At 55.8% G+C, this 14252-nt stretch overlaps 1 protein-coding gene across 2 annotated transcripts in view; it reads right to left on the bottom strand.

The window, feature by feature from the left end:
• AKT2 (AKT serine/threonine kinase 2) overlaps window positions 1–14252 on the bottom strand; it is a 48658-nt gene that overhangs the window by 24048 nt on the left and 10358 nt on the right. For both annotated transcript variants that reach the window (XM_088027605.1, XM_088027604.1), the window contains exon 2: window positions 4951–5080. In XM_088027605.1, the coding sequence (XP_087883731.1) occupies window positions 4951–4996 (46 nt within the window). In that variant the 5' untranslated portion in view covers window positions 4997–5080. The remainder of the gene's footprint in view (window positions 1–4950; window positions 5081–14252) is intronic.

Consider the following 14252-nt stretch of genomic DNA (forward strand, 5'->3'; position numbering starts at 1 on the left):
TTAGGAAAATGCAAGTCAAAACCACGATGAGCTACCACCTCATACCAACTAGGAGGACTGTAACTTAAAAGAGAGAGAAAAGAAAAGGGGCGCCGAGGTGGCTCAATCATTTAAGCATCTTTTTTTTTTTTTTTTGAAGATTTTATTTACTTATTTGACGGAGAGAGAGAGCACACAAAAGCAGGGGAAGCGGCAGAGGGAGAGGAGAAGCAGGCTCCCCGGCGGAGCAGGGAGCCCAACTCAGGGCTCGATCCCAGGACCCTAGGATCAGGACCTGAGCCACCCAGGCGCCCCAAGTCTGACTCTCAATTTCAGCTCAAGTCACGATCTCAGGTTGTGAGATGGAGTCCTGCAACGGGCTCCACGCTGGGCATGGAGCCTATTTAGAATTCTCTCTCTCCCTCTCCCTCTGTCCCTCCCCCTTCTAAAAAAATTAAAAAAATAATAATAATAAAAGAGAAAGAAAAGAAAAGAAACGGAACAAATGCTGGTGAGGATGTGGGAGAAAGTGAAACCCTTGTATACTGCTGGTGGGAATGTGAAATGCTACAGCCCTATGGAAAAGCCTGGTGCTTCCTCAAAAATTTTAAATATAGAGTACGCTATAGATTATAAAAACAGTACATACAACCCTGATAACAAAAACATAAAGATGTATATTATCTAATCACACAGAATGCATTATAATTATAGAATACGTGACCCAGTTTATATAACCTGTATAAATAGATTATAAATATAGAATGTATGATCCAGCAATTCCCCTCCTAGGTCTGTACCCAAAAGAATTGAAAACAAGTACTCAAATGCTTGTACACCAAATGTTCATAGCAGCTCTATTCACAATAGCCAAAAGGTAGAAATAACCCAAATGTTCACCACTGATGTATGGATAAACAAAATGTGGTATTCTCATACAATGGAATGTTGTTTGGCTATAAGAAAAGTGCTGATCCAAGGTACGATATGGATGAACCTCAAAGCCATTATGGTAAGCGAAAGGGAGCCAGACACAAAAGGCCACCTATTGTATGATTCATTTGTATGAAATGTCCATAATAAGTCAATCCTTAGAGACAAAACAAATCAAAACAAATCAGAGGCCGCCAGGGGCTGGGAGGAGGGGGGAATGGAGACTGACTGCTTAATAAGTACAGGGTTTCTTTTAGGGAGATGAAACTGTTTTGGAACTAGACAGAGGTGGTGGTTACGCCACATCATGAATGTACTAAAGGCTACTGAATTGCACACTTTAAAATGGTAAATTTTGTGTTATGCAGCTTTTACCGCCACTTTAATTTTTTTAAGTTTTATTTATTTATTTGAGATAGAGTGAGCACGAGCTGGGGGGGTGGGCAGAGGGAGAGGGAGAAGACGACTCCCCGCTGAGCAGGATGCCTGTTGTGGGGCTTGATTCCAGGACCCTGGGATTATGACCTGAGCTGAAGGCAGACCCCTAACTGAGTCACCCGGGTACCCCCATTTTACCTCCATTTTATTTATTTATTTTAAAGATTTTCTTTATTTATTCTCAATATTTTATTTATTTATTTTAAAGATTTTATTTATTTATTTGAGACAGCAAGAGAGAGAACATAGAGGGAAAGAGCAGAGGGACAAGCAGACTCCCTGCTGAGTAGGGAGCCTGATGTGGGGCTCGATCCCAGGACCCTGGGATCATGACCTGAGCCGAAGGCAGATGCCTAACCGACTGAGCCACCCAGGTGCCCCAATTTTACCTCCATTTTTAAGAGCAAAACAAACCAACCAACCCACCCAGAAAAACACACTCAAGGCTACTAGAAGTTAGGAAAGTGTTCCTGTCTGGGAAGGGCAGAGGTCTTCTGGGGACTGTCTTGTTCTACATCTTGATGTGGACGTTGGTTTTAGAGTGAGTTTATGATCCAGGCACTCACCTGTGGTGTTTTATATATTGGTAATAAGGGAAAAAAAGAAAAAGAAAAAGAAACCTAGGAGGAAAGGAAAAACATCCTCACAACAATCCCATTTTACAGACAAGAAACTGAAGCCCAGAGGCTCCATTACTTGCCCGAGGCTCACAGGGGTTAACTGGGAGAGCTGGGATTGGAACCCAGGTTTGCTCCATCCAGAGCCCCCGCTCCTGACCACTACACTGCCTACCGCAAAACTGGCAGATGGGGGCTGGCCCGGTGGGGACCGGCAGAGGGTGTGCTGAGGCCGTGTCAGAAAGGGGACCAGCACAGGGCATGAGGGACTCCAAGAGTTGTGCTCTCGCTTGGCCTGTTCCTTGAGCAGACCCTGCTCAGCAAGAGGCGGCCTGTAGGCCAGGCCTTGAGAGAGCTGGTTCAGGAGGCAGAGGGTAAGTGTTTGCTGAATCTTGGGGTAAATCAGTCTTCCTGCCGAGCCTCAGTTTCCTTGCCTGTAAGATGGCGCCGAGGGCAGCTATGGGAACGCAACAAAACTGGGCTCGCCTAGAGCAGAGCCCTGTGCCTGGCACTGAACATGGTAAACTGGGGCTCTACTACTTTAACCACCAGAGGTGGGGTGAGATGGCACCGGTGCCCACCTGCCCTTGCCCACCTCTGCTCAGGATGGTGGGCCACGGGAGGGCGCCTGGCTGGCTGTCAGTAGAGCATACGGACTCTCGATCTCGGGGTCATGAGTTTAAGCCCCACGTTGGGCCTAGAGCTTACTTAAAAAAAAAAAAAAAAAAAAAAAAAGAATGGCGGGAAATGGGAGGCCCAGGAGCACCGTGCTTCTGTGTGTATTACGGTGCAAACCCAAGGTGGGTATGTCCCGGCTAGGCCATCCCAGCAGCTCATCTGGGCCCCTGCAGCATGAATGGAGGTGCTGAAGGCGTAAGAGGGGCTGAGACCCATTTAATGCCATTGGCGGCCCTAGACCAGACCCAAACTCCTGCCCCGGCAACAGCTCTCTGGCCGCCTCCAGAGCTCCTCACAGCCCAGCCCAGCGAGCCGCCGGCCTGTGGACACTCAGGAGCCGAGACCCCGGCAACACCCTAGCACCCTCATACCACCCCCACACAATCCCAATCATTCAGTCAGCAATCAGTTACTGAGCACCTACTGCATGCCAGGAACTTTCCCAGGCCCTGGGGATACCACAGTAAATAGCCAGATAAAATCCCTGCCCTCGGAGAACTGAGGTCACAGGCCTACATTGTTAACCCATTTTACAGATGTGAAACCAAGGCTCAGAGAGGCGACAGAGCTCGCTCAGAGTCACCAAGAGGAAGTGGCAGAGCCAGGGTTAGAACTCTGACATCTGCCAAAGTTCAGAAAGCTCCACCGACAGCCCACCCTGAGCAGGTAGGGTCAAGGTACCTCAAATACCACCCCTGCCTGCAAAGGGCAGTGGGAAACAGGTCTCCCCTGCCCAGTCTGATGGCGGAGGCCTGGCCCTGGGGATCACCTCCGTCCCTCATCACTGCTCTGTGTCTGCAGACCAGGACAGGGCACGATGGGTGGGCACTTCTCCTGGTTCCCATGGGGCTGGCCCCATCGGCTTCCTGTCTCTTCAAACATGTCCGGCCCACTCCCCCTCCGGACTCATGGCTGGCCCCTTCACCTGCACTCTCCTGCCCCAGTTAGCCATGGGGCTCGCTCCCTGCACTCCTGCAGGTCGTTATCAAATGCCCCTTCTCAGTGAGCCCTCCCTGACCACCTGTTTATGACAGCTCCCCCCGCTTCCTCCCACATCCCTTCTCACGTTGCTTGATTTTTCTCCATGCCCCTTACCCCCATCGCACGCACTGGTCCCCTTGGGTGCTGCCCACCCTCCCCACTAAATGTAAGATGCCAACGTGAGAAGGGGACTTCCACCTATCTGGTTCACTGCCGAGTCGCCAGTGCCTGGACCACAGCAGCTGCTCAGTCCACGTCTATTGACTGAATGGATGCACATGGAGACCGGCTACCACCAGGCTTGGCCCCTCCCTCCCTAGGAGAAGGTCCACGGAAGCCGGGACAGTTGGGCCCCCCGCCCCCAAGCCGGTGGGCACCACGCTTCTGGGGCCAGGAGGCCTGGGCTCTAACAGTATAGGCTGTTAGGCTGTTCACTGTCAATGACTTCATTTCTCCAGGCCTCAGCTGTCCACTCGTACAAGCAGATGAGGCCATGCCCTGGCGCCCGGCGCCCTGGGCTCAGACCACCCGAAGGGTTAATTAAAGCCAAGGTCCTTCCCCTGGCCTCCAGGGCCCAGCACGGTTGGATGCCACCTCCGGCTTGCCCTCGCTCTCTCCGCTCCAGCCAGCCTGGCCTACTCAACCAGGCGCCCTCCCGCCTTCATCCCTGCTGTCCCATTCCCTGGGACAGCCTTGCCCAGCTACGTGTGGGGCTCACCTCTTCGCCTCCCCTCTCCCCCTGGGCCTCCGTCACTGGACCCTCCTCAGAGAGGCGCGTCCTCAGGGTCCCTACTGCTCACAACGGCACTCCTCACCACCTGACATCGTATGTCTGCTTCTCTGTTTGCTGTCCTCAGCCCCCACTAGAATGTGAACTCCATGAGGGCACCACACGTCCCAGGAGCCTGGGAGCCCGGATGGCCTGGCATACCACACATACTCAGTATTTGAGGAATAAATGAATGTTGAGTATTCCCTCACTGTGTTACTTCAGTTAAGTGACTTCCCTTCCCTGAGGCTCAGTTTCTTTATCTATAAAATGGGGCTAAGACGGAGACCACGAATGCAGAGGCAGACTCGAGACCTGGCCTGGGAGCTCATGCTGGATGATGCCCAGGAGCATCCCCAGGCTGCTGCTGAAGGTTCCATGAAACGGGCTTGTAAGGTGCTACTGGCCTGGGGCAGGCAGGTAGGGCTCAGCACCCTGGCTCCTCGGGCTGCAAAGACCCTGTACCTCTGCCTCCCTGGGCACCAGGTGCCAGGAGCAAAGCCAAGGCAGGAGGGGAGAGACACAATCCAGTGGACAAAAGCAGCAGCCCCTTACCACGCTTGTGGAGCCAGCCTTCTTTGATGACAGACACCTCGTTCATGGCGGCAGCGTGACACGCTGTCACCTAGCTGCGGACAGCTCAGGGCAGCAGGACATGCAAGAGGCGCGGTGGACAGAGCACAGTCTGCAAGACAAGAGAGGAGCTCATGAGAACTCGAGGGGGACTCACCACAGCCCGGCCCGCCGGCCCCTCCAACTGCTCTGCCAGCGCTGCGCAGGGTGGAGGCGCTGGGGATAGGGAGCCCCGCCCACTTGGCCCGGTCGGAGGAGGAAGATGTGGCCTCGTCCTCAGGGACTCCAACGGGGGGGGGGGGGGGCGGGGGGGGCTGACCCTGCCCTCGGAGCCTTACTCTGGAGGGAACAGAGCTCCCTGGCCTAGGCAGGCCTTGCTGAGCGGAGGCAGCCTCTCCACCCACCTTCACCCCAGACTGGCCTGGAGGAAAGGGAGCTGTGGCTCCAACCCGGGTCATTCCCAGGCCCCTACAATGAGGTGACCTGGGATGAATCAGACAGCCCTGGGCACCTGAGGGAGTGCTCAGAGCCACCAGCATCTGCCTGCCGCCCCCCCACCACCCCGACACAAGGACACACACGCGCACACCCTCTCTCCGCCCCCTCCCCTCCTTCCAACCTACCACCCTCAGCAAACGAAGTGCCCCCAACCCCCTGCGCCAAGCCACCCTATGTCACTCCCTCAGCCTCAGCCCCTCTTTGCCCCCACCAGATGACGGAGGGAAGACAAGTCTCCGACGCTCGGAATCTTGAATGAGACAGCAACCTACTGCGAATGCACTTGTCTGGGGCTTAGGAGCCGGTGCCGGGGGCTCAACCAAGGCCCTGGTCCCTTCCCCAAGACCTCCACTTCCGTCCTCAGGGACCAGCAGCCGACAGACTGACAGACGCCAAGGCCGCTGCTTCGTCTCAGGTTCCCAGGGTGGAAGGGAGGAGGGCGGGAGGCAGCCGGCCGCTGGGCCCCTACCTGGAGCCACAGGCCTGGAAAGGGGCCACGGAGCCCAAGGCGCCTTTCGCCTTGCCCGGCCCGGGGTTATTTGCGGACAGCAGGTCAGGAGCTACAGCGGCCCCCAGAGAAGCGGCAGCTGGCTCTAGGGACACCGTGGGCATCGGCTTTCTCTCACGGCCCAGGGGAGCTGGGGGGCCGGCCACACTACTGCCTGGCATGTGATGGTGGCCGGCTGCCCAGACCCGGGCAGGGAAGGGAGGTTAAGTGGGAGGAAGCGAAGAGCGAGACAAGATGGACAGTGACAGGGAAGTAAACAGCGGGGTGAGAGATCACGTTCTGGACTGAGCCGCAAAGGGCCAGGAGCAGCACAGGGGCTCCCTCCTGCAGCACGCAGGACCAGCCCCCGAGGGGCTCCCGTTCCACGGACGGATGGACGGACGGACCACCCAGGACGGGAGAGCCTGATGATCCCATCAGCCTGCCTTCCACCTCTAATGTGACTGGTCTCTGCACCTGCCCCGCCCCCCGCCCCACCTCCCGCCCTGGGGATGGCCTGGCTCGCTGGCTCAGGTCCAGTGCTGTCCTCTCCCACCCCCTCCACTGACTCCCCACCCACTCCCTTACTGCTCCCTCCCATCTGTCCCCATTCACCAGCTAGACCCCTTAAACCTGACCCTGTCCTTCCCCCACTCAAAACCCTTCCGTGGCTTCTCGCTGGCCTCGGTAAAGAGCCAAGCTCCCTTGCTTGGGATTCAAGGCCCTTCAGGACCCGGCCTCTGCTGATCTTCACTCCAGCTGCCCCCTGCCCCTGCTCAGCCCAGAGGCCCCCACTGTCCATCCACCCACGTCCTGACGCCTCGGTCCCAACTGCCCTGGCCTTCTCCCTGGGCTCCGAGTCTCTGCTTTCAACCCTTAGACTCCATCTAAATCTGGCCCCGTTCCTCCACGTTAAAAACCCTTCCAGGGCTCCCCAGTGTGCTCAGACACAGAACAAAGTTCTTTCCACCACGAGCTTAGGGTCACCTAGAAAGCTCTCTATAAAACCTAAAAATCGTGACAATAATTATACCTGGTACTACCTCCGTCTCCAGCAACCCCCCAACCAGGCTTCTGTCTCTCAGGCCCATCCCTCTGGCCTCCATTCCCTGTACCTGTACGTTCTGTGGGTTCTCCCTTCTCCTGGAGGTCTCAGCTGAACGAAAGCCTCCTCCAGGAAGCCTTCCCGACCTCAGAGGCTGCCTGGGTGCTCTCTGCACACCTCCTCAACCAATTCTCCCGACACCTATTAAGTGCTAATCTAGTGGACCGGCACAGCATCTGGATACCTGCTGAGTACACAATGAAAGAAGCCAAGTCTCCCCAGCCCAGGACCAGACAGAGCCACGGAAACACTTCCAGGGTCGATTCACGCCACCAATCTCCTCTGAGCGTGTCCTAAGCTCCAGACAACCAGAGGGATAGCAGAGATGAGTCATCAGGGAGACAAGACACGGCCCCTGCCTTTGGGAAGCTCCCGCCCCGGTGGAGGCAGGGGACAACGCACAAGTACGCGTGTAACAACGTCAGGTGGTGGAGCACTGAGAAGCAAAGTCAAGCAGGAGAAAGGGTGGCGGGGAATGTGGGGTGCTATGTTAGCTGTGTGGTAGGGGGACACGTGAGGAGGGAGGGAGCCACACCGCTACGTAGGGAAAAGAATTTCGGGCAGGGGAAGAGCAAGTGCAAAACCTCTGAGTCAGGAAGTACTTGAGAGTGTGAAGAACTGCCAAGGGGCTGGTGTGGCCAAGGAGCCAGGAGAGGTGGGCAGGAAGAACACTTAGGGCCTGGCGCGAGGGGGTGGTGGGAAGTTCGAGACGTCGTCCCCTGACACGGGGGCGGACATTGCACTCTCCCCAGTACCAGCTCAGTTCGGAAGTTCCAAAGAACCGGGATGGAGAACCCAAGTCCCAAGGAAGGGTAGACATGGAAGGACAAGACCGGGGGCCTGGCATCTCGACGCTCCCCTCCCATCCCCAGCCCAGCGACTTCACCTCCGTGATTCTGCGTGTCTCGGGGTAGTCAGCAGCGCTGAAGCACCCACTGTGTGCAGAGGCTTGGCCTACTGCCTGGCCTGGCCCCCAGAGAACACGCGAACACGTGGGTGAGCACTCAAACATGCAGCTGCCGTGATCAGAGAGAAGCAAGAGCAGCCAGGTGTGGCCAAGAGTGGTCAGGGTCACAGAGTCCACGAGCCACTGCCAGCCGGGTGGCCCTGAGCAAGTGGGGTGCCGGTGCCCTCGTGGGGTCCCTCCTGAATGATCCCAACCACCCCACCGGAGGAACAGTGACCATGCCCAGGGGAAGGCAGAAGCTCGGAGAGTGGAAGCCATTTACCTCGGGTCTCCCCACTGCTCAGCACCCCGGGGCCACTTTCTACATTCTCATTTTGGCAGCTTGGGCGAGGGCAGGGGGAGGAACTGGAAGATCCCCTGCACCCCGCCTGGATCCCGCCCCGTCCTCCCGCTGAGGGTGGCGCCTCCGCTGAGGTGTCTATGACGCAGTCCTGGGGTGATGAAATACCAGGCACCGATGCCAAGAGGATGGCCTGCTCCCTGGGGAGGTGCCAGCAGAGGCTGCCCAGGCGGGACGACAGAGAACAGCTTCTGGAAGCCAGGTGTCAGCACGCAGGGGCCTGCCCTGGCCGCCCCGGCCCACAGGCACTACACCCCACGGCAGGGAGGGCCTGCACGGCCCCATCCCCACACACTGCTTCCTTGAGTGTCTGGGCCCGAGTTGGCCAAGGGCCTGGGGCCGAGCGGCAGCTTGTAGGATTGAGGTGAGTCCCCTGGGAGGCAAGGTGAAAACAGCAAGGCCACTTCAAAGAGAGGACACCCACGCTACCAAGGAACACACATAATCTCGTTATTTAGGGGGAAATGCAAGTTATCATCCACCAGGATGGCTGAAATTTTAAAAACTGACAGTGCCAAGCGTTGACAAAGATACAGATGAACAGTGGTGGAAGTATAAAATGGTTCAACCACTACGGAAAACTGCTAGGCAGTAAAAATTAAAACTCAATACGTGCCCACACCCCATGACCCAGCAATTCCACAACCCAACCTGACAGAAAGGAGCATGTTTGTTTACCAAGGGACATATACTAGAATGTTCACAGCAGCGATACTCACAGTAACCCCCAAACTGGAAACAGACCAAGTGTCTACCCACAGGAGAATGGAGAAACAAACGGAGATAAATTCATACAGCAGAACGTTCCTCCACTCACTACTGACACATACAACAGGGACAAAGCGTAAGAAGGTTACCACGAAATAAATGGAAGAAGACAGACACACAACACATCAAGTTGTGGATCCATTAGCAATAAGTTCGGAACAGGCAACAACACTACGTGTTTAGGGGCACCTTCCTCACTTATAAAACTATGCTGAATGTCAAGGAAACAAAAAAGTCAGGGGAGTGGGAAGCTTTAGGAGCAGAGGAGGGTGAGTTTCCAGGAGCTGACTGTGTTCTGTTATGGTCACACCGGGCTCTGCCCTGTGGCTGTTTGTTATACTGCCCCACACAAAACGGGTTTAATACATTTTTCTGTATCCTATGACAAAAGCAGTAACTATAAAAAAAGAACCTGGGTTTGAGAGTCCAGAGAATGTGCGGAGCCAAAATCAGGCCTCCTGGCTTCCAGGGCTCGCCCTCCCCAAGGCTGGCGTGCCTGGATTTTCCCCTTAAGAAGGTCGGGTCACCAATGAGGAAGGAGGCATCCGGGGTCCGGAGGATCCCGGGATCCCCCAGGGGGATCACCCCCAGGCTCTGCTGGCTTCCCGGCTGTGTGGCCACAGGCAAGTGACACCCTGCCCTCTGTGAGTGTAGAGCTTCCCTCAGTACAATGATCCTGCTGGAGAAGGGCCACGCACCCGAGGGAGTAGGCACACACTCCGGGCCCCACGGTGTGGGAGTGGGCTGGACGGAGGGGCGGGGACGTCTAGCTCTGCACAGAAGACAGCTGAACAGGGATGAAGATCACTGCTCTCAGGGGTCACTCTGAGCAGGGACGGGGACAGGGGACGCGACAGGGATCCCCAAGGAAGCTCTCACACTCTGGCCAGTTTTATTGGTTTCAAGAGCTGCTGAGTACATACATGGCTGTCACTGACTTACTCCACTGTTAGTCTCAAACGCTCCACAGTAATTTATTCTAAAACTTCCTTAAGACATTTGTATTACCATCTATCTGACTCACGGGTGTTACTTACTGCTCAATGGTTTCCAAACTGTAGCTCCTTCAGGAGCTTCAGCTCACAGAGCCAGAGTCAGATCCGTGAGAGGCAACTTACAGGACAATCCAGGGACGCTGGGGGGAGGCCCTGGTGGCAGCCCTGGGCAAGGACTGGGTCCTAGGAAGGGTCCTTCCAAACCTGTTTCCTCATCTGTAAAATTAGGGTTGTGTGGTTCCTGCTGCTCGGGGAGGGCAAGGGAGGGTTGTGAAGGCTCACTGAGCTCTAGCACTTCTGTCTTCACACTTCCTATTGGCTGGGACCCTGTGACCACCCGAGTCAGAGCCCATTCCTCCTGTGCTCAAACCCTCTGGTGTCCCCATCTTACCCCGTGTAAAAGCCAGAGTCCTTAGAGGACCCTCAGGGACCCTATGAGGTCTGCATGGTTCCCCCTTTACTTCTCCAAATATACTCCATTTCAACAGTGCCTAGTCCTGTGGCTCCTCCAACACACCAGGATGTCCCTACCTCAGGGCCTTTGCACTGCTGCCCCCTTGGTCGGAATGCTCTGCTTGTAGGTATCTGAGGGGCCCCATTCCACTTTCTTCAGTCTCTGCTCACATGCCACTTTCTTCAAGAAGCCTTCCTAAGCAGACAAAAGGGAGCTCCCATCCTATCTCCCCTAACCGTTTATTTTTCTCCATACCTCTCTTTATCCTTTATTTTTCTCTGTAAGCATTTTTCATCACTGCCATGACTTTCTGTATTTACCTGTGTATCAGCTTATTGTTAACCTCTCCCCACTATAATGTCAGCACGGTAAGAGCAGGGCTCTGGCCTGTCTCGGGCCCTGCTGGATCCTCTGAGCCTTGCAAGGTGCTGGGTACACAGTGGGCACTTAAAAAGTTATTTGCGGAATGAATGTGCACAGTGTGAAGCCCTGTGCCCAGAACAGGCTCAGAGTGAGTTAGGTTCCTTTCCTTGCCGCTCGTCAACTCCTTTTTTCCTCTGGGCCCCTCTCCCTGACCTCGTTTCTATGCCAGACGACACAGATGGCATGAGGGAGACAGGAGGGGAGGCTGAGGCTCTGCAGCTCCAGGAGCTGGAGACAGCAGGGTGGGGCTCCTTCCCAGGGCTACAACCCCCCAGGGCCCTCTTGCCACCTGCCCTCTCATCTGGCCTTCCCTATAGCTCCCTGAGGAGGACTTGCTCAGGAGATAAACGCAAAGACAACACGAACCTGTCCTTCAACAGACAGCACCTGCTTGCGGGAATCTGGGAGGAAACATACACGCGGGGTGAGCTGACGGAAGCAGCTCCCCTGGTTGCCATCCCCAGCTCTGTGAACTGGTCCTATGCTTTGTGAGCGCACTTTAGCAATACTAAAAAAAGTGGCAACCCGCCGTCAGAATTTCTCCTGCACATCATGCCGGTGCATAGAGGTTCTAAGGTGGGGTTTCTCTGCCTCAGCAGGAGTGTTATTTGGAACCGGATAATTCTTGGTGCAGAAGCTGCTGTGTGTGCAGGAGGAGGCTTATCAGCATCCCTGGTCTCGACTTGCACACCCTCCCCTGAGCTGTGACTATCAAGGAAGTCCTCACAGGGGCACCTGGGTGGCTCAGTCCGTTGAGCCAGCCACTCTTGATCACAGCTCAGGTCATGATCCTCAGGGTCGTGGGACTGAGCCCCGCTTGGGGCTCCTGGGGCTCCGTGCTCGGCAAAGAGCTGGCTTGTCCCTCGCCCTCCCCCTGCTCTAAGATAAATAAATAAAATCTTTAAAAAAAAAAAAAAAAGGGCGCCTGGGTGGCTCAGATGGTTAAGCGTCTGCCTTCGGCTCAGGTCATGATCCCGGGGTCCTGGGATCGAGTCCCACATCGGGCTCCCTGCTCTGTGGTGAGCCTGCTTCTCCCTCTGCTTCTCTCTCTCTCTCTGACTCTCATGAATAAATAAATAAAACATTTAAAAAAAAAAGGGGGGGAGTCCTCACACACTACCAAACGTCCCCTGCAGGCAGAGTGCCCCAGAGCAGGGCCCCCCCACCCCCCGCTGCAAAGCGCTGTGCCGAGGGTGCACTTGCTGAAATCGTGAAAGACTGGAAGTGACCGAAACGCCGGGCCCAGGGCTCTGTCACCCTAGCAACGGTTAAGGTGGCAGCACTCAAAAGAGGGAGCGATGCCCATGTGCCTGTGTCTCATTTACCACAGGCCAGGCACACCCAAGTGCTCTGCACGTGGGAATTCAACCCTCCCAGGCACTTTTACAATCTTTTTTTTTTATTTATGTATTTGACAGAGAGAGATAATGAGAGAGAGAGCACAAGCAGGCGGAGTGGCAGGCAGGCAGGCAGACGAAGACTGAGAAGCTGGCTTCCCGCTGAGCAGGGAGCCCAATGAGGGGCTCAATCCCAGGACGCTGGGATCATGGCCTGAGCTAAAGGCAGCCACTTGAAGGCAGCCACTTAACTGACTGAGCCACCCAGGTGCCCCTACAATCTTTTTTTAATGAAGAAACCGAGTCACAAAGTGCAGTACCGCTGCCAGTCCCTAGACCAGGAAGCGCAGAGGCAGCGGGGCCGGCGGCCACATGGCCTCTGGAGTCTGGCACACCGGGACCCGGGTCCCTGCTCCCCAGGTTTGTGGGCTTCAAGCTTCCGGCCCTGGACGAGGGGCCCTCCCCTGGCACCGCCGCCCAGTCCTCGGACAGAAGCAGCCTCCGCGGGCGACCTGTCGGCGTTGAGCACGCTCTCAGCTCCACGGAACATCCCACCTGATCCCCCTCCTGCCACACAAACCACATACATGTGCGCCCAGCACAGGGCCTCCATTTGGGTGGTTGGAGCCCCCCAAGCGGAAACATGAGTGAGCCACAGCGTCCTCTTCAGAAAAGCAGTCATGTGATCGACGACCGACAACAACGATCTCACGGGGAAGAGCGTCTTAGGTCGGAGGCCACGCGGAGGTTAGTGTTTCAGCGTGTCCCGCGTGGAAGGAATTGTGCCAAGAGAGGCAGGATCACGGGGGCAGGAGTCAAGGCTGCCTCAGGAACCAGATGCGCTTCCACCTCGGCTCTGCCACCTCCTGTGGGACCCTGGGCACATGGCTTCCCCTTTCTTCCCCTTGGTCTCCCCATCCACACACCAGAGACAGGAACGGTACGCACTCACTACGGTGAGGACTAAAGGAGTCAATCTGCATCAAGTCCCTTGAGCCCTGCCAGTGTGACAACCGCTTGGCACCCATCAGGTGTTAGTGCCTCCGCCGGGGGGAGGCAGGGGGACCCTTGCTTCCCACGTCGCACGTTTCTGTAACATGTGAATTTTTACCTATCCCACCTCCTCGGTGGGAAGGCAGCGTTAAAGATACTTTTTTTTCTCTTCAACAGCACACAGTCCCCTCAGCTGCCCCATCTGTCTACTTGGAGCAGGTAGGATTGGGAGCAGGCTGAAGACGTAGGTGGGCTGCAAAAGATACTGGGACAAGAATAAGCACAGAGCAGATTTCCTTCTCTTCCTTGCCACCCCCGCCCCACACCTTCCCCCTCAGCCCACCACCCAGGGCCTTATAGCACCCCACAGAAATCACATCAGATATCTGAGTTGGCCTGGCCACGGGCTCCAAACACACTGAGTGCACCAGGCTGCAGCCAGGCAGAGACCCTCTGCTCTGACCCTGTCCCTCCCCTGCTTGGGGATCACATCCAAGGCCTTTATGGAGACAAAGGCCCACCTGAAGTGGCCCCTGCCTATCCTACTGCCTCTTCGATCAGCAGCGCCATCCCCACACCCACTTTTCCCTTCTCCTGGCCCCTCGAACAATCCTTGCTCTCTGCCCCTCTCTCTCTCACACACACACACACACACGCACGCACCCCAGGACCTTCGCACATACTAGTCCCCCACCCAGCACACTGCTCACCCATCTTTCACCTGCTAAATCCATATTTCCTCAGGGAAGCCTGCCCTGACTGCTCCTTGCCCCACAATGAGTCACAGATCCTCAGAGCTCAGCCTTCCTGCCCCCTCATGGCTCTAACCTCTAATGTGCTCAGTCACTTGGACAAGTATCTGGGTAATGGTGCCTCCTTCACTGGATGGGGTGCTCCACAAGGCAGGGATGGGAATG

This window comes from Eumetopias jubatus, unplaced genomic scaffold (assembly GCF_037043125.1).
Source record: "Eumetopias jubatus isolate StellerSeaLion01/CBP00866 unplaced genomic scaffold, mEumJub1_p1.0 scaffold_10, whole genome shotgun sequence".
NCBI lineage: Eukaryota > Metazoa > Chordata > Mammalia > Carnivora > Otariidae > Eumetopias > Eumetopias jubatus.